This window comes from Beta vulgaris, chromosome 6 (assembly GCF_026745355.1).
Source record: "Beta vulgaris subsp. vulgaris cultivar EL10 chromosome 6, EL10.2, whole genome shotgun sequence".
NCBI lineage: Eukaryota > Viridiplantae > Streptophyta > Magnoliopsida > Caryophyllales > Amaranthaceae > Beta > Beta vulgaris.
In genome coordinates, this window is record NC_079207.1 from 69,341,345 (window position 1) to 69,361,956 (window position 20,612).

At 37.0% G+C, this 20,612-nt stretch overlaps 1 protein-coding gene across 2 annotated transcripts in view; it reads left to right on the forward strand.

Moving 5' to 3' along the window:
* Window positions 1–2,609, forward strand: part of LOC104897817 (transcription factor bHLH18) — a 54,520-nt gene extending 51,911 nt beyond the window's left edge. For both annotated transcript variants that reach the window (XM_010684764.3, XM_048647271.2), the window contains exons 3-4: window positions 1,339–1,782; window positions 2,346–2,609. In XM_010684764.3, the coding sequence (XP_010683066.2) occupies window positions 1,339–1,782; window positions 2,346–2,423 (522 nt within the window). In that variant the 3' untranslated portion in view covers window positions 2,424–2,609. The remainder of the gene's footprint in view (window positions 1–1,338; window positions 1,783–2,345) is intronic.
* Window positions 2,610–20,612: the final 18,003 nt, after the last annotated feature.

Consider the following 20,612-nt stretch of genomic DNA (forward strand, 5'->3'; position numbering starts at 1 on the left):
ACATCATCTCTTTAGAAAATTATGTGATATGTATGAATTAAATTCCTACGTAATCCTCGTAACACTGCAACATACGTCTCTTACAGTATTTGATTTTATGTCTAATTCAAAATGATAATACTTGAAACCAAAACAATAGATTCTAATCTACTTTATCCTAAACAATACATATCTCTATAATCATTCTAAAAGTCTATTAATCTTTAACATAAATTGTTTATGCTTTTTACGTTGAAAATAGTTGATTAAAATCAAATTCTAATCTTCTTTATACTCATTGCTCCTTAAAAGTTCCCCTTTGCTTAAAGAAGTTTTTCTCAAGGAAAAGATAAATTTCATTTATCAAAAGTGACGCTTAAGTTAGATTAGAGGCGTATTTGGTTGGGAGAAAAGTGTTTTCGAGAAAAAACTATATATTTTCCTCACTTATCTCTGTTTGGTTTGGATTTTATTAATGAAAGGAAAGTATGGGTTGAACTTCATTCTTCAAGGATGGAAAACTACTTTTAATTCCTAGGACAAGAGAAGCCATACTTTCCCCCTACACTATCAAACAATAACACAAAACAAACTAAAGAAAATAGGTTCAAAGGAAAATTAATTACTTTCCTTACAACCAAACAAAGGAAGATCAATTCAAAATTGAGTTTTCCTCTAAAAAATGATTTTTATGAAAATCACTTTCGGTCGGAAATATTTTATGTCCGACCAAACACACTTGAGCAAAGACAATAGGGGTGTTTGGCAATTAAAGTTTTGGAGCAAAAAGAGAGGTTTGGAACACTTTTAGAGTTTTGACTAGTCAAAAACTCTAATAGGGATGTTTGGTAAAAGAGAGTTTTAGAGAGAGTTTTGGAATGAAAACTCTCAAAATGAAAAGGCTCATATTAGGAGCTTTTTCTTTAGAGGATTAGGTAGAAACATGTTTAATGACTTTTTTGCCTCTAATAATGACACTACACATATGTATTAAAATGTCTATAAATGTCATTTTACACTAATGAATGGCAATAAGCTTTTAGTAATCAGTTAATTTTTACCAAACACATTTATGAAAAAAAGTTGTCAAATCAGCAGTCAAATCTGCTAAACAAAAAGTTAAAACTCTAACAGCAAACTCTAAACTCTAACCGCTAAACTCTAAACTCTATTTGCTAAACACGGCCAATATATAACACAGGATTAATTTTGGAGAGCGTTTGAACCAAGTAACACCCGTGTCTGATGTCACCATGTGTATAATGTATATGGAGAGTAATTATATTCTAACAAGATTCTTTGTTTTGTCAATATCTTAATGATGGAGAGAATTATATTGACATCATGCGCTTGTTGCAGATGGACAAAACAACGGTGTTAGGAGAGGCAATTAAATACATGAAGCAACTTCAGGAGACCGTGAAAACTCTTGAAGAACTGGCAGCAAAAAAAATTGTGGAGTCCATTGTGGTGGTTAAAAAATCTAAATTGATGGTAAATGATAACGAAGGTGGCAATGATAACGCTTCTTCTTCAACTGTGGATGACAATTGTGCAATTGACATGTGCGGCTCAAGTGCTAAAGATGGTAGTAGATATGAGGCCAAAAATCTTAATGATCTAAAACCAGAAATTGAAACTAAAATATCAGGTCAAACCCTTCTTATAAGAGTCTCTTGTGAGCAACATAAAGGGATTTTGGCCAAGTTAATTACAGAGGTAGAAAATCATGATATGAGAGTTACTAATTGTAGTGCTGTGCCGTTCGAGAGCTTGGGCTTAGACATTACAATTGTCACACAGGTAAACAATCTCCTAATCTACACTTATGTAAACCTTAAAAGTTTCTTTTGGTAAACACTGTATTAACCTTAGAAGTTAGAAGTTAATTCATATATATGTTTACAGGATTATATTTGTCCAAAACAACCTTTTAAAAGATAACATTTGTCAGAATCCACCATATATAGTTTTTTTTTTTTTTTTTTCGGAAATAAACCTTAAATTACGAGAACAAACCTTATGCATAATTCCGATCATTGACCCAAGGTTACGACATTCACCATGTCATGTGTAAGACATGTGACTTTTTAAACCCAACAAAATCCATGACATGGTCAATGCCTAAACCATAGATCAATTCTCGGAATTATACATTGTTCTCGCAAATTTTTATTTGTTTAAGGTTTGTTTTCGCGAAAAAGAAACATATAAGGTAGTTTCTCACAAATGTCATGTTTTATAAGGTGGTTTTTGACAAAAAAAAAATCCATGTTTAAATCATTTTGATGTGTTTACAAATGAATAGACCAAAGAATTCTTTCATTGAACATACATAAAGAATTTCTCAAACTTTGGTTTTGCAGATTGAAAAGGGTTTCACTAAGAATGTAAAAGAATGCATAAGAAGGCTCCACTCCTCACTCCAATTGGCTAGCCGTTGATACTTTGCATCAAGTGGATGATCAACTCGTAATTTACGTTGAGAATCATGCTTCTAAGTAGTGGGAATGTTGTTTATGAAAATATCTGCAATTACTGTTGTTTAGTTTTAGTAAGTTATTGAGTTTGAATAAGTCAAAGTATACCTAGTTATTAGTTAGTGGGTCACTTACTGTGTGGGTTTACAAGGCTTACCATTGTGCTTAGTATGTTGTTGCTATCCACCTATTTAAAGGTTATATGTACTTCAGTTTTATGAATCAAGTTTAATATATTGCATTCTTATTTCATATTTCTATGTAAGTTCTTAATTTCAACATGGTATCAGAGCTAATCTAGGTTCGATTCTAAGCCATATTTTTTTAAAAAAAAGTTCGTGAGTTTTGAGCATGAAACATAGTGACCATAAGTATGGCAGTCAATGGTATTAACCAAAATTTCCAACCATCAGTTCCATTTTTTAAGGGTGAAAAATATCACCTTTGGAGTAACAAAATGCAAATGATGTTCAAATCACAAGAGTTGTGGGATATAGTCGAAGGTAGGTATGTCGAATCACCCGAGCCTTCGGTGGAGCCTAACCGAAAGTTGCGTGAAAATCGTAAGAAGCATGCAAAAGCATTGTTTTTCATCCAATCGGCAGTTGTTGACAATATCTTTCCTCGAATTTTCTTCGCCAAGACATTGAAACAAGCTTAGAAAATCTTAAAACAGAATATAGGGGTGATAGCAAGGTAATTTCTATTAAATTACAAAAGCTTTGCGGTAATTTTGAATCACTTAAAATGAAAGAAAAAGAGTCTGTACAAGAGTATTTGTCTAGGATATCTAGTATTGTTAATCAATTGAGATCATTTGGTAAAAATATTAGTAACTCAAGTGTTGTGCGTTATGTTTTGAGGAGCCTTAATAAAGGCTTTAACCATGTTGTTATTGCTATTGAGGAGTCTAAAGACATGTCCACTAATAGTAATAAAGACATGTTGTTATTGCTATTGAGGAGTCTAAATGAGTTAGGTCACTAAATCTACATAGTGTGCTGCCATTACTCTGTAGTCTTGCCTCGATTTTAGCCAATGCATAGTTTTGCAGTTGTTCATCACTTAAAACCAATGCTGTAAAAAAAATAATGGTTTGTTCACACATTTAAACATCAATTGAATTGCAAGATAAAGGTATTATGAGAAATAAATTTTACTAAATAATAGTGCCTACCTTCATCACACATAAGTCTGCTTGTCTGTGAAGTATATCATCAAATAGAAGATGCCAAGTCTTCTGCCAGATTGTCTCGGGTTTTAAAAGACTGCAAGATAAGAGTAACATGCAAAAAATATTTCGCAGATAAACTCATGTTTCTCTGAAGCTCGCTTCTATAATTGCATCAACATAGTCTTTGTCATCATCTAAAAGACCTCTGATGTGAGAGAGAGAGGAGTGAGGAGGGGAGTTAGGGTTAGGAGGAGGGAGTTAGGAGGAGGGAGTTAGGAGCTCAGCGTGCGTGGGACGAAGCAGCATGTTGGGTTAAGGATATTGAGAGATTGCGTGCAGGGCCAAGGATTTTGAGAGAAAAATAACAAAAATCTGATGCGGTCCTATGAACCGCATCAGATTTTTAAAAAACCACATCTGTTTTTTAATCTGATGCAGTCCACAAGAGGACCGCATCAGATTATCGTCCCAACTTTCCCTCCCATTTTTAATGTTGATTTTCGGATGCGGTTTTACAAAAACCGCATTTGTTACTAAGTGACAGATAAGGTTTTTTCCACTAGTGAGTTATCTTGTAACATGTTACACCCCAAGGCGTACTCTTAGACTAATTATGCTATCTTTTCATATTATAAAACCATAATAATTGTATATGATTCGAAGTTTATGTCTTTGCACTTACTTTATGCATTCATTATTTGAACAATCACAACAATTTCAGTAACAATGATTGATTATGATATGAGCACTTAAATTGATAATATTAAATGATTAAATCAACATTCACTAACTCAATTATTAGAAATTTTGTTTATAGTTTGTTTATTAATTATCTTATCTCCATTGAATATACGATGTTTATAAATTTAGTTGAATGTAAAACATCAAATATTCATAATTTATTCTACAAAAATTATTAAAAAAACGGTCTAATTTTAATATAAAAGTAGACGTAGTCACTTAATGAATTAAACAAGTCACCGAAAGAAATTAATCTAGTCACTATTGGACTAATCTTCTTTTAATATTGTGTTTACCATTGTCTAATTTTAATTTAAAAATAAGCGGTCTCTTATAAGACAAACTCTTTATTCTATATATTATTCACTTGAAAATGAAAAGAAGGAGATACAAATTATCAGAGAATGGGCGAAATGAAATTCAACAGCAGGTGATATTTTGACATGATCTCCAATTCCAGAATTAGTGTGATAGACTTTTACCCCTTATAAGAGAATTCCCAAATTCCCTCTACTTAAAGTTGCAAAGGAAATTCAACGAAAAAAAGGGCCAAGTGAAATTAATAATTGTTCCACCTTGTTCTCAGAAAAAGCAGATAACTTTCAACCAATCATAGGGTCGGACGAAAATTAGATGTTTTAAACATTTTTTTTTTTTTACGGCTCACACTTTGTTTGAATTGCTTGTGTTCTATGATTTCTTAGAGTTTTTATTTTTCTTTTCTTTCAAATGTAATGATTGAATTCTTTCTATTTAAATAATGTTAATCAGTCTAGTTCTGATTTTTTTGTTAGATTATTGTAGATGCACAATCCAAGGGTTGGTCAGCGATAATCTATCGAGTGGCTGGGTGACTAGAAGTGGTCGGTTTATCATGTGTACACCGTAGAGTTTGTCAAAATGTCTTGAATGTGTAGCAAGCAATCTACTTCCAACTTGGCTTGTTGGCGTACCCATATAATTTTTGCCACTGGCAGGTGGGTTTTTTCTCCTCAACTGGACTGGCCTTTGGCCCAATGGACTCGAGTGCCCCATCACTCGCTTTGGACTGTACATTTGTCTCTACTCGAACTGGCTCGGGCTATCTTAAACCGTTGGACTCGAGTGCGCCATCACTCGCTTTGGACAAATTTTATACTGCCTTTTGTGTTGCTCTGTTTTTTTTGTTGGGTTTTTGCATGTGTCTTATCTCAACCGCAGTACCGCTATATTTGGCAACGATCTTCCTCCCAAATTGTTTTTCTATGAAAGTCTTATGTTGGAATATCCAAGGGGGCAAAAAACCCCAAGCTATAACTGAACTCTTATACTTAAAGAACAAATATAACCCCGACATCGTTTTCATACTTGAAACCTTAACCAATAATCACAACAGCCATCGCATCTTAAAGGCACTCCATTTTAACAATAAATTAGTTGTTGACCCCGTTAATCATGTGGGTGGCATGTGGGTGTGCTGGAATAACTCCAACATTACAGTACAAAACTACTATACTCATGATCGCTTGGTTCATCTTAACGTCCTCTACAAACCTCATAATAAAATGTATTCCATTCTGGGCACTTATTGTCCAGCTAAGAACGTGGATAAAGATATTTTTTGGCACTTTTTGACTAACTATGTGTCTGCACTTCAACTTCCTTGGCTCCTACTTGGGGATTTCAATGAAATGCTCTCCCTACAAGATAAGTTGGGGGGAGTCCCCTTGAAATCCTCCCAACTTAATCGCCTCCCCCAATTTCTCTCTTCTTCTCATGCTATGGATATTCCCTGTCTCCAGCAAAACTTCTCTTGGCGAGGTGGTTCTCAAAACAACCCCATCTTTGAACGTCTTGATCGAGCCCTTAGCCACCAATCCTTCTATGATGCCTTTGACCACAGTACCATTTCTTACGGGCCTTTCACTGTCTCCGACCATGCTCCGGTAGTTTTTTGCTCCAATGATGGTAACATATATCGGCCCCCTCCCTTCAGATTCCAAAATTTTTGGACCCTTGATAAACACTCACACACTATTGTTCGTCAACACTGGAATGTCTCCATCACAGGCTCGCGATTCTTTCGTATTCAACAAAAACTCAGCAGGATTAAAACTACCCTAAAAACATGGGCTAAGTCACGATATCGCCATACAAGTAATAAACTAATTCAAAATGAGGAAAAACTTAAAGAATTGCAGAACTCTCTTTGGCAACAGCCGCACAATACCATTCTTATCAAACACATAAATAGATTAATTCTTCAAAGAGAAAAATTGCTCCTCTTCACTCAAAAATCATGGGGTCAGTCAGCTAGGAAAACCTGGCTAACTCAAGGCGATCGCAACTCTCGGTTCTTCCATAATCGAATGAAAAAAACTATGGCTAACATGACTATTTTTCGCCCTTAAAAATGCACTTGGTCAATGGATTGATTCCCATGATGAACTGTCCCATTTGTTATCCGACTCCTTTGCATCTCGGTTCCGATCCGCCCACTCAGGCTCCCGAGACATTAACTTAGATTTCATTGAACCTTTTATTTCTCCAGCGGATATCGAATCTTTATTAGCTCCCATCTTACCGGATGAAGTAAAAGATGCTTTTTTCGATATTAACCCCCTCAAAGCCCCAGGCTCGGACGGCTTCGGGGGGAAATTCTACCAAGCTTACTGGCCTATAATTGGCCGCGAACTTACCACTGCTGTCCAAAGTTTCTTCTATCACGGCAAATTACCACCTTCTTTGAATCACACTTTGATCACTCTTATTCCCAAAAAAGCAGATCCAGACTCCCCGGATCACTTCCGTCCAATTAGCCTCATCAACACCATTTACAAGGCCATCTCTAAGATCCTAGTATCTCGCCTCCGGCCAATTTTGCAACGGGAAATTAGCCCCCTTCAGAACGCTTTTACTCAAGATCGCTCTATTCACGACAACCTCTTAATTGCACAAGAAGCACTAAATACATTCCACAAGTCACAAAACAAGACTGGATGGTGCGCCTTAAAACTTGACATGGAAAAAGCATACGACCGAATTGAATGGGATTTTCTTTGGCAAACTTTAAAGGCCTTCGGGTTCCCTCCCACCTGGGTTTCTTGGATCCAGGAATGTGTTACTAATGTTTCTTACTCCCTCAAAGTTAATGGCCAACCCTCTCCTTGGTTCCGACCTTCTCGGGGACTTCGTCAAGGTGACCCTCTATCCCCCTATCTCTTCATCCTCTGTATGGAAGTCCTGATCCGAAAAGTAACGCTGCAATGTCACTCCAGAAATTCGGGTCTTGGGTTTAAATTGCACCCCCGCACACCTACCATTCCCTGCCTAATGTTTGCCGATGATAGCCTTCTTTTCTGCAAAGCAACCTCTTCAGCTTGCAGGAGCCTCAAAACCCTTCTTGATGATTTCTGTGCGCTGTCTGGCCAATTAATAAATTTTCATAAATCTACTGTCATCTTCTCCCGCAAAATTCCTCCATCCCGTAAGACAGCTCTGGCTAGTCATTTTAATATGCTACCTAACTCGTCTCTCGGGAGGTACCTAGGGATATTCTTCAGCAAACACCATCCCTCTAAAGCTGACCTCGCACATATTGTCCAAAAAACGTCCAGTAGGATAAATCTGTGGGAGTCGGGTTTTTTGTCAAAAGCTGGCAGACTTACTCTCATCCAGACTAATCTCGAAGCTCTTCCCTCCTACACTTGTGCCTCCACTATGCTCCCTGCCAAAATAGCAAAGTCTATCGATACCTTACACCGACAATTCTTTTGGCGTCAGCACAAAGAGAAAAATGCTACCCCCCTCATCGCATGGGATAAGATTTGCACTCCTAAAATGTTGGGTGGTCTTGGTTTACGCCAAACCCTCCCCATGAATAAAGCTTTCCTCGCTAAACTGGGCTGGAAGATTCTTACTAACCCAGACAATTTTTGGGTTAACCTTGTCAAACAAAAGTATTTAAAGGGCCAATCCTTCTTTGCGTGTAAACCCAAACCAAACGATTCCCCGATTTGGAAAAACATTCTAAAACAGCAAAACCTTCTCCACCAAGGAATTCGATGGAAAATAGGTGATGGATCGCAAATATTATTCTGGCTTCATAATTGGTGTACCACTGAGAATTTAATGACAAAATTAAAACTCACGGAAAACCAGATTGATCCTTCGCTTCGTGTCCAAGAATTCATTCTTGCAAATAGGTCTTGGGATATCAGCAAATTGAAACATTTACTCCCCGACTCTATTGTATCGTCCATCAAAGGAATCCCCCTTCCAATCAATCCCATTCCGGACGAACCTATTTGGGGGCCTACTTCCTCTGGTCAATTTACGATCAAGTCGGCTAACTGGCTAGCTCACAATATTCCCCACGATGCGGAAAAATGGCCGCATAGGTGGATTTGGAACCTTAATGTTCCCCCGAAATTGCAAATTTTTTTATGGCAAATTTGTCACAACAGTCTAGGCGTCCGTGAGGTCCTAGCTCACCGGCACATTATTCCCTTCTCTCATTGCGCCCTTTGCACCACTCACAACGAATCGGTTGATCATTTGTTTGGAGGGTGCCCCTCTCTCACCCCCCTCTGGCACCTCCCCGACTTTAAGGACTGGTTACCACACTCAATTCCACTGACCACTTTACATCTTACATTGTCCTCCCTCCGACCTCACCGCCCTTCCCTTATTAAATTTGTTTTTCTCCTATGGAGCATCTGGAAGGAAAGAAACTCCGTCATTTTCACTGGTGAGTCTCTTAACATTTACCGTATCTTACATAAAGCTAAGTTTCTTTTTTCAGAATGGACTCTCAGGAATGCGGTTGATCTTTGCGACTCACTCGGCTCCCCATTCTACATCTCACCTAACCCCCCCTCATCTCCGGTTTACCCTTCCTCCATCCAGGTCTCTTGGGAGCCCCCTCCACCCTCCTTCTTCAAACTCAACTTTGACGGCTCGGTTCGCGGCTCCTCTGCGGCGGCAGGCATAATCATCCGCGACTCTGCGGGCCAATTAATTACAGCCTCGGCTTTCAACCTAGGTTCGTCTTCCGTCTTTAGTGCCGAGGCTACTGCTCTCCAACAAGGCCTTCGGCTCGCTCTGCAGCATAATATTTCGAATCTACAAATCGAAGGTGACAATCTTATGGTCATTAACGCGGTAAAAGGTCTCTGGTCTCCCCCTTGGCAGATTGCTCATATTATTCAGGACATTCAACAGCTCTTATGTTCTTTTTCTGCTTCGGATATTCGGCATGTCTACCGGGAAGCTAATCAAGCAGCAGATTGGGTGGCTAATGTGGGTCATTTAGTTGAGTCACAGTTCACTATAGATGATTGTACTCACTCTGCTCTTCATACTATACTTGTACGTGATAAGGTAGGAGCTCCCCTCGTGCGGAGGGTCTCCTAACCTACTCTTTTCCTTACCATTTATAAAAAAAAAAAAAAAAAAAATCTAGCACGAAGCTATTGTTTCTCCTTCATAATGTTATTCACTCATAGCTGTTGGTCTTCTTAGCCTACTCCATACTTAAGCTGTACTCCCTCTGTATTTTTTTATCTTTCTCATTTAAAATCTTGACACTATTCACAATTAGAGAGAATCTTTTAGATTTTTCCCAATATATAAGAAAACATATGGTCATGTGGGGTCTTATTTGATTCGTCTCAATGAATACTTTATTAATATTCAATTATTATAATTTTTTACTAATATGTAATGAAAGATATTTAACGTAGAATAAGTGCATTGGCAAGCGTGCAAAGTCAAAGTAGGAAAGATAAAAAAATACAGAGGGAGTACCAAGCTTTTACTTAATGAATATCCCAAATTATCTAAAAAAGAAAAGAAATTGGAGTCGGATCTACCTAGCTACTAAAGACAGACTGATTAATGATTAAATTGCTCAATAATTACAGACCAATTAATGTATTACTTTTGATTATTTGACAGTTTCCATTATTTTTCTTTGACATTCTAGATAAAGGAATCAAGAATATAATTGCCTACTCCCTTCGTTCCTTTCTATAACGCGTATACAATATTTGAGATCGAATTTTAACCTTTAACTACTTTCAATTCATTATTGATACAAATTAAATTATAAAAAAAGATATGATGAATATATAGTAAGGAAATATGTCATATTAGAAGCAACTTCACTCTAACATGGATGCAGTTAGATATTAGCCTTAACTCCCAAAGTTTTATGGTAAGATTTTACAGAGACAAAATTACGTAAAATTATGGTTTTAGAGAAGTCTGCCAATTATGTTTTTAGAAGAGTCGTCCAACACATAGGATCCCTTTTGTTCCATAGAGTATCTCGGAACAAGGGTTAATATTTGTTCTATTCTGTTGGTAATAATGGAAAAATTAGGTTTGTAGGAACAAAAACTCATCTTCCTTTGGTGTGCACAGTCTCATAATTGCTCCAAATGAATACTGATACTTCAGTTAAGCTTAGCGCAAGTAAGGTGGGTGTCCTTAGAAATTATAGTTCAAACTTCATGGATTTATTCTCCTCTTCCATCCCCTTTCTGGAGACCAATGAAACTAACGTTTATGACATACACAAGGGTATATATTCTCTTATCTTCAGAATGCCACTAGCTAATATATAAGTGAATTTTTTTTGGACCCGCTTTTGGGGACTCGTGGTAAGAGGAGATTCCTTTGGGTCACCCTCACACAGGGACACTCACCCAAAGGCCAAACAAGCTCAAAACCCCCCTCCCCTCCCAACAATATTGAAAACTTACTTCCACCAAGATTTGAACCTTGGTCTCCCATGCAGGAGATATGAAACCATATCATTGGACCTAAGGGTTCTTAATGGCTAATAACTGGTAATACCTCTATTGAGTTTGACTCTATGTACGCAGTTAAAGGTGTAATGCAACGAGTGATGGGCCTTGGAAAGTGATTTGAGTAGATTTCGTTTCGATGTGCCAAACACTCGAAGGAGTAGAGCAAGATGATGACAATATATTTTTTTTGGCTCTAGCTTAGGTTTTTGTATGAGAGATGTTTGGAAAATTATATGTACCTAACAAGAAGAGATTGTGTTGTGGTGTTGAAACTCGTATAGAGAACAAACGTAAACTACCCTCCGGGGGGACGCGAGGAAATCCCCTCTGACGCTCAAGTCAGTATATGTCCGTGAGGCATTTAGAGAGAGAAAGTAGAAAGATAGATAAGCTAGTTTTGGTGTGAGCGAATGTGTACCTGCATAATAATACCATTGCGCTATTTATAGTAGTACTGTTCAATTGACAGGATGGGTAATATTTTGACACGTGTACGACTGAGATGAGTCTGACTTGAGGAAACATTCCTCTATTTTGTCCTTTAACTTTTGGTGGTTGAGAGTGCCATCTTGGACAATTTAGTATGAATGATTTGGCTTACCAAGGTGAAGTAGCATCCTAGAAGACTAATGTCGGACACATAATGTGTGTCTGGTAGTGAGCTTAGATGCTACCCATACAACTAACCTCCCATCATCTCTGGGGGTTGCGGTCATCGTTGATGTTATATTGAGGACGCCAGTGAACTTTGCATGTTGGTGAATTTTCTCATGCTGCCACGTGTTGGCTTGGGGAAGAATGATAATTTCAAAAAGTGACACTAGTAGAATAATCCTTTATTGCTGGTATTGAATGACTGCGATTTTTGCCATACGCAGCACTTATCGTAGCCATATGCGGCAATAAAGTGCTTGAGAAAAGAAAAAAAAAGTTAAAATTAACATATTGCTGCGGTTTCTGACGGAAACCACAAAACCGCAACAATAGATTAAAATATTGATTTTTTTATATCTATTCATATTTAAAAAGAGCTTTAGTCGTCTCACTCTCACACTTCACGTTCACGCCTCTTCATTTTCGCATCCTCACATCTCTCTCATTATCCTCTCTATCTCTATCATTCTCTCTCTTCCTCCCTCATCAATCTTCTCCCCCAACAACGACAAACATCACCATCATACCACAACAAACCAACGGCGGTTCGTCTCCGCTTCCTTCCTTATCGCCGTCCACGATTTCTCATCCTCGCGTGTGCGCTCGTCTCTGGAATCTGGGTCTCCTTGACTCGTTAAACCCGCCATCGTCGAGTTCTAAACTTGTCCAAGCAACCGTCGTCCGATTTCTCAGCCTCGCGTGCACTTACCTTTGGTAGATTTGGTTTGGTTTCCTGTTCGATTCTTTCATCGTTTTCCAGATTTGGTTTGGTTTGGTCTTCGGATATGGTTTTCTCTCATAGTGCGAAGAAGCTCGCTCGTGCTCTCTTCACCGGATCTGCTTGACGGCGCCGCCAACACTATTTTTTTCATTTTTGTTCTCAATTTTAGTACTTGATCTTTTTATTTCTTGTTTTTTTAGTTACTTTCTTTCGTATTCTTCCATTTTGCTTTCTTTTTTTCTTTGTTTTGATTTTTTAAAATAAATTTTTATTATTGATGTTATGGTTTTATATAGAGTTTTCTCCCCTAATTATGTGCTAAAAGTTGTGATTATGGTGCTGTTAGGAGCCATTTGGTACTAACTCTCTCCATCTAGTTGTGGTTTGCTATTTTGTATTGAATTGTAGGTTTTGGAAGCTATCACCTACTTTACATGATTGCACAGTGGATTAGAGGGGTTAGATGCCGAGTTTCTAGATCCCGAGGATGACTTCCGGGACTTTGAGCAAAGGAAGAACAAGAAACGAAGATTAGCTAGACCGGCCCGATAGGATCGGGCGGCCAAGCCCGATCGGGCGAGATACCAGTTTTCATGTTTCTGCTGCGGGCCCGATCGGGCGTTTTATGCCCTGTCGTAATTCGGTCTTTCGCCCGATCGGGCGAGATGGCCCGACGTCGGGCGCCATTCCAGCACTCTGCCTGCCATGTCATAAGACCGCCCGATGTCATCGGGCGTGTCAGCCCGATTGCATCGGGCGTCTGGCGATTTTGGCCTTAATCATCTGCTTTGAAGCCCGATGTCATCGGGCGACCTGGGCTCGATCGGGCGGCTGACGAGACGCGGGATTTTTAATGATTACGGGCCCTTTTTCAAGATTTTCTTCTATTGTTTTAGGGCTTGTATAAATAGAAAAATCAGAATTATTAGCTCTTATCTAGTTTTTATTATTAGTTTTCTCTACAGAGTGTTTCAAGAACCTTAATTTAGTACTTTGTGATTTCAATTCAAGATCAAACCTTTTGCTTATTCATAGTTCAATATAATTCGGTAACCTTTCTTCTTTATTTCTTTGTTATTTCTTCCATTGTTAATTATATTGTTTTCTTAGTTAATTGCCATGTTTCAAAGTATGGGTTTCTATGTGATTCTTGTTATTCTTTTTATGATTATGAGTGAGTAGTTCTATATCTAGAATTGTGGAGATCTATGTATGCAATGAGGGATTGATAGATTAGTTTGATTATCTTGTATTTCAACTGTTTCCTTTGATTGATTCTTCATGCTAGGATTATAAGTTAGGCCTGATTTATATTTCTACTGTTGCAATACTGAATCTACTTCGAGAGGAGAGATACCGTATAGGCTTTCAATTATTAGGCAAAGTGACCCTTGACTATGCGAGAGCGGCTGGGTGATTTTTGAGGGAGGTAATGTTCGAGAGAAATTACATGTGCCCTAGACAGTTGACTTACTAGGTGGTTATTATTTATCCGTGATTTCCCGAATTGTATGCATAGTGATCCATGATTCTAGTACTTTATCAATATATTTACATCTTCATATTTAATTCTGCTATCTGTTTAGTCTAGCAACACAACCATTCATTTGATTTCGTTAGTATAATATTAGAGTTCAGATACGATAGTATAACTTCTCCCTGTGGATTCGATCCTGACTTCCATGACTACTAGTTAGTGGACCTTAGGTATTTTTGATTAGGTGATACGACTTTAGCCTATCAATTATTTTTAGTAATAGGTTTGGTTATTGTTTTTAAGTAGAGAAACTTTTGATGTAAAGTTTGATATAATTAATCATTATGAATTACATTTTAACATATGTTTTACTGATATATTTCCCTGAATTGTGATGTCATGGACTTCTCCTCCATTTCTCTCTTTTTCCTCCATAAAGTCAATATTTGCCAACTATTTCCCCCCCCCAAAAAAATTGTTGGCCTGAAAAATAATAAAAAAGCAAGTTATTGCTGCTGTTGCTGGTAAAGGCAGCAGTAATAGACTCACCTATTACTATCGTATTTACGAAACAACAGCAGCAATAGGTTGCTTTTTTTTTCAATTTTTTAATTATTATTGACACTACTTATTGTCGCGATTTTTGGTAGGAACCGCTACAATAGGTAATTACCGCCACAATTAGCATTTTATTAGGGTAAACTCAGCGCTTGACACTTGGCGCGGACCCAGGAGGGCAGTTGGAGGGCCATTTTATCTTGGCCGTCGAAATCCGCATTTACAAAGCGAAATCACTTTTCTTTCCTTTCTTATTTTTCATCTTCAACCTTCTTCAGTTTTCTCTGGTTTTTCGAGAATTTTGAACCTCCTTTTTTCTTCCCAAAATCCTTACTTTCGGCCACTAGTTTCTTTTAAAAGTTTTTTAAGTTACTTTTCGTTCATTGCATTCGAAGAATATCACAAGTTTCACCTTCTTTTTATCTGGGTTTGTTGAACGGTTCTAATGTCACTCAATTCGACTTTTTTCGGTGAACTCAATGGTCTGACTTTTTTTGGCGAACATAATCTCTGTGATGTTTGAGGGAACGTTTGATTTTCCGGCTAGTTTTCCGGCGAGGTTTGCTTCTCATGTACCTATTTCATCCCCTGTAGTTTTCTGTTTCTTTTTCTTACTTGTAATTATGTTAGACCATTCAGACAGTCAAAAAACCCTGAATGATGCCTTTATGTATGAAAGCGACCCCTCTTATCCCTCTTCCCCTCATGGCGGACTGAGTTCGCCTAATTCTAGCCCTTAGGAAGAAATAACTCGTTTATTAGCTGACTTACCTCTTACCGCCGACATGGATAAGGAACTTAGGTCTAAGTTCCTTAACGACCGTTCTACCACTGAACAAGATAACTTGACCTCTCAATATTTGTCCGCGAGGATGAGCGGTGATCATAGGCAAACATTATGAGAATTAAGGGACCAAATCCTAGCTCGTTGAATTGTAAGGAACCGTTCGGTTGATTATTTCTTGGCTTGGATGTTCAACCACTGAGGAAACATGGACAATATCATTAGAACTTACCCTCACACAAGGGAGGTCTGGGATATCTCATAAAATTTGATGCCCAGCTCAACATTCCCTTCAAAACCTAGTTCAAAGATCTACTTACCAACCCCTTAACCAATCCAAATTTCGCTATCCTTTGTAATGTTGTGTTCGCTGCTTGGAACCTTTGGCTAAGACGCAACCTTGGGTTTTTAGCAAAGTTAACGTTTCATCAATTGTCCTTGTTAAATCTTCGAGTTGGGCCTCCACCAAATTGTTCTTCACCCAAAACCAGCCTAAGGTGGGTAAAGCCGCCAACAAAAACACAAATATCCATTGGAAACCACCCCTCATTAACCACTACAAAATTAACACTGATGCCTCGTTTTGTGTTTCTACTAAGCAAGCTTTTTTGAGTGTCGTTTATCGGGATCATAATGCCAACTGGTTAGAAGGGTTCTATATGTCCAATGCTGCAAGTAATGTATTTGAAGCTGAAATCCTCTATTCTCCTAGCGTTGCAATGGGTTAAAAGAAAAAACTGGGTGAATGTTATCTATTGATTGCCTTTGTGCAGTACTAACTATTAGGGGTGTTAATGAGCCAGGGTGGCTTGCAAACTGTTCGAGCTCGGCTCGGTCAAAGCTCGGCTGGAGAGGGCTCGGCTCGAGTTCGAGATCGGCTCGCGACCTTCACGAGCCGAGCCGAGCCTAGTAAAGTTCGGCTCGAAAGCTCGCAAACATGTTCGAAAAATTTTAAAGTACAAATTTTTATACATTAATTTCTGACCCAACTTGAATTACAATTTCAAGTCCACTTTAAAAATATATACCAAATTAAAAATTTTAGCCCAATTAAAAGATACAAACTAAGGGCTTTTTTTCTCAGCCCAATTAAAATTTAAAACAAACCAACAATTGAAACACCAAAAACAAAGAAAGTTAAGCACTTCATTCAGCCGTTCTACATTTCTACTGCTGCACTTCTTCAAGGGTTTTTGAAAACCCTAAATCCCCAATATCCAGTCCAGTTGACGGCGGCGACCAGCGTAACTTCGGCGATGACCAGCGTGCCTGTGTGCGTATTGTCTCGGTGGCGATCAGCACTGCGGCGACGAGCAACATTGTCTTCGGCGGCGAGTGATGACGGGTAATGTTAAAAGTTTTCGTTTTTTTTTCGATTGAATCTGAATTCGAAATTTCTATTTGCCATTGTATGAAGAATTCGAAATTTTTATATTTAATCTGAATTCGAAGTTTTTTGATTTAATCTGAATTCAAAGTTTTTATGTGTTGTTTATACATTTTTTTTTTAGTTTGAACTTTGAATGGTTTTACTGCACTTGGGTGGGAATGAGTTTGATTTTGCTTATTTATGTATTGTCTATACATTTTTCGATTTACTGCACTTGTCTATACAATCTCTCTGTGGAAACACTATTCAGTCGAGTCTTACATGTTGGCAAAATCATATAGTCGGTTCGGTCCTTTTTTTTTATTTACTTGGCTTAAGCTTTCTATCACATGTTTAAATAGATGGTTTTACTCCTTGAAAGGGAAGTAACTGTAACAAAAATGGTACTCAGAAAATTGTAATCCCTCATGATTTTGTTGAAACTTTTCACTGTCATCCTCTGTGTACTCTACAGTTTCTGTTAAGTGTTTCTCCTTGATTATTCTAAGAAGAGTTTATGTATGTGTATCTTCATAATCTTATTCTAATGTATGTGTTAAACATATTTTGTAGGTCTTATGGGAAAAAAAACATGAAGATTGGCTTGGACTTGGAAATGAATGTCAAAGGAAGAGGAGTTGTTGTTTGTGTGTTTGTTTATTAAACTTTGTTGTTTGTGTGTTTGTGTGTTTGTGTAAAACTTTGTCAAAATTGTTGTGACTTGTAAACTTTGTTTTTGATGTGAACTTTGTTAAACTTGTTATCAACTTTTTTTTTCTTTAAAGTTTGAACTTTGAAGTATGCATTTCGTTCTTTGGAAAAAACTAGAAATTCGATATTGGAAGCAAGTGTGCGGTAATGTACTTGAAATATTTTCGAGCTTTTTCGAGCCGAATAGTTCGCGAACTCTTTCGAGCCGAGCCACGAGCCGAGCCACGAGCCGAGCCGAATTTTTTTTTTCGAACTCGAGCCGAGCCCAGATTTTCAAGCTCGACGAGCTTCGAGCTCGAGCCAAGCTCGGACCCTCACATTCTCGAGCCGAGCCGAGCCGAGCCTGGTCCAGTTCGGTCTCGGTTCGGCTCGTTAACACCCCTAGTACTAACCATCTCACAGGGAAAAATTCTTAATGATAATGTATCAGATGTGAATAAAACATGAAGGAAGTTGCTCCACGAGTTAAGAGGCGTTAGGCTATCGTATGAAAGAAGAGGAATAAACGAGCTTGCGGATAGCGTGATAAAGTATGCAAAAGTGATGACATATGGATTTAATACTCTATGTATTTTGAGCTCTCCTTCTCGATTTGTACTATTATTTTAATGGATGATAAACAAAACTTGGTTGATAGTATGGTTGATAAGGGTTTGGTTTCACTCCAACCTCAAATTGCCTTCCTAGGATTGTACAGAACCAACTTATCTTTTAATAGTATTGCTCCTTCTCAAAAAAAATAAAAATAAAGAGTTGACAAATGATAATGAGATAGGAAAAAATGATACAATTTTGTTAAAAAATGACATAAAAGTGAGTAATATTGCTATCGTTTTTCTTATAAATGACATCTGTTTGTGCAATAATAAGGTATATAAAGAAATGAAAAATAATAATGAAACAGGGGAAATAATACAAGTTTGCTGGAAAATGATATAGAATTTAATAAAAATTATATGAAACATACCAATAGTGATATGAAAAACTTTTATAAATGGCATGAACGATTTGAAAATGACATGAAATAGCTCAAATATGAAATAAAACACGTCAATAATAACATAATGATACAAAACTATTTTAATTAGCACATATGAGATATTGGGGTTTTTTGGCAATCGGCTGTTGGCTGTTGGCTGGTTTAGTTGGCTTGTTTGACTGGCTGGAAGCATTGGCTGTATGTATTGCCTTTTTTAAGTTGGCTGTTTAAGCCAGCTGTTTGCAAAAGTGTTTGGCAAAATTAAGTGTGGCTGTTGGCTGTTTATTAGAGAGTTTGTGGGCCAACAAACCAAAAGCTAATCCAAAAGGCTGATCCAGGCAGCTTTTTCATTTTGCCTTAAAAGCCAGCTTTTCAGCCAACCAAAAAGCCAATAACCAAACACTTTTTTTGGTTGTTTGACCAAATTGAAAAGCCAAAAGCCAAAAGCCAATGAAAAGGCTATTCACCAAACATGGCCATTGTTATAAAATAAGTTATGATGTAACATGTTACATCCAAGACATGCGCTTTTATATAATATCAAAAGTAAAATTATTAATTTTTTTTATGGTAAGAAGAAGGCGCTTTAACCAGACCGAAACCTCGCACAAGTCAACCCGGCTCGGGTTTGCAGGCAAGGCCTCTTGGGAGTAGGAGAAATGAAGGGGAAATCCCCACCCCTATAGTGCCTTTAGTGGAGTTTGATCACACAACCTTTAGTTGTGAGATACAAATCAAACTACTAGACCAACTACTACTTGATGATAAAATTATTGATATGAATTATATAAATAGTGCAAGAATTTAAATACATTAACTTACTAAAGACGAAGGGAATAAAATACATCTGGGAAGACAGGTATGCAGATCTTTTATGCCATTTCTTGCTGTTTCGAAATCAATCTCCGTGTATTTCTTCGTCGGGCATGTATGACTGTATGAGCTAATATTATATTTTAATATTCCCGATTTCACGTGAATAATGCCGTCGGCTCCAGATGATAATTGCATAATTTATTTTTGGCATATGTATAGACTTATTGAATAATTGCTGGCTTTGCTGCAAGGGAGATCATATGTTTATACTTGGGGCATGTTATTTTTGGCATAAAATAACTAAATTGAATTGAATTGATCTAATGCAATTGAACTGAAAATAAAATGGAGAGAACATACCCTTGATGACTTGAATCATATTTCCTCCGTATTTTTACTTATAATATTTCTCTTTGTACAAGAGAGATAGAAAGAGATAAAACAAAAAAAACCTCATGGGATAGGAGAGAGAAAAGAGTATAAGTAAAAAACAAAATTGTTCCAGTAGTAAATGATTACCCAAAATAAGAAACATTGAAAGTAAAAAAAAGAAATATATATAAAGAGATCACATAAAGATTATAATTTTTGCAATTCATTTCACTTGAATATTAAGGTTAAAAATCAAGTAAAAGGACATAGAATATTAGAGAGAAGATATGAGGAGAGACAGAGTAGATTGATTCCTTTTCCAGCACAAAGATCAGTTACAACTTACAAGTGTTGACACATTATTTTCATTTGGAGGAAGGAGTATATCGCATGTGTTAGGAAATAAAGTACAATAATATATGAATTTGATAAAACTCATAATCGAATTAAGTTGAACAAAGTGTTTGATGTATTGCACCAAGTTATTAGGATTGGGATTCTACTTTAGATTACAATGTTGGTAGGATCGAATTGAGATCGGATCATAAAAATTTGTTAGAACGACAATGATAATTATGTTACAACATGGTGATATACTCATCTTAAATAAGGAAATATTTACGCACATAAATAATGACTTTTTTCATTCGCAAATGGTGATAGGTGTTCAATATTCTAAGATTGAAGTAACATGCAAACAAAATCTAATAAAAGAATGATAATATATGAAATTATATTATATTTTTTTTAATGATAGGATCAAATCGTAGAATCGTAAAATTGTATTAAGATCCTACCATATGAATATAGGATCGGGATTGATTAGATACTTCAAGATCGTAAGATCCGGATCAAAATTCTAATAACAATGATATTGCATGATGCATTGAGCATTGCCAAGATTTTAATAACAATGGTTATTATAACCATTCGAGTTTTAACAACAATTATTCGCGGAATATGTTTAAATAAGATTTTTTATAAAAAAAAAGAAGAAGGTGAA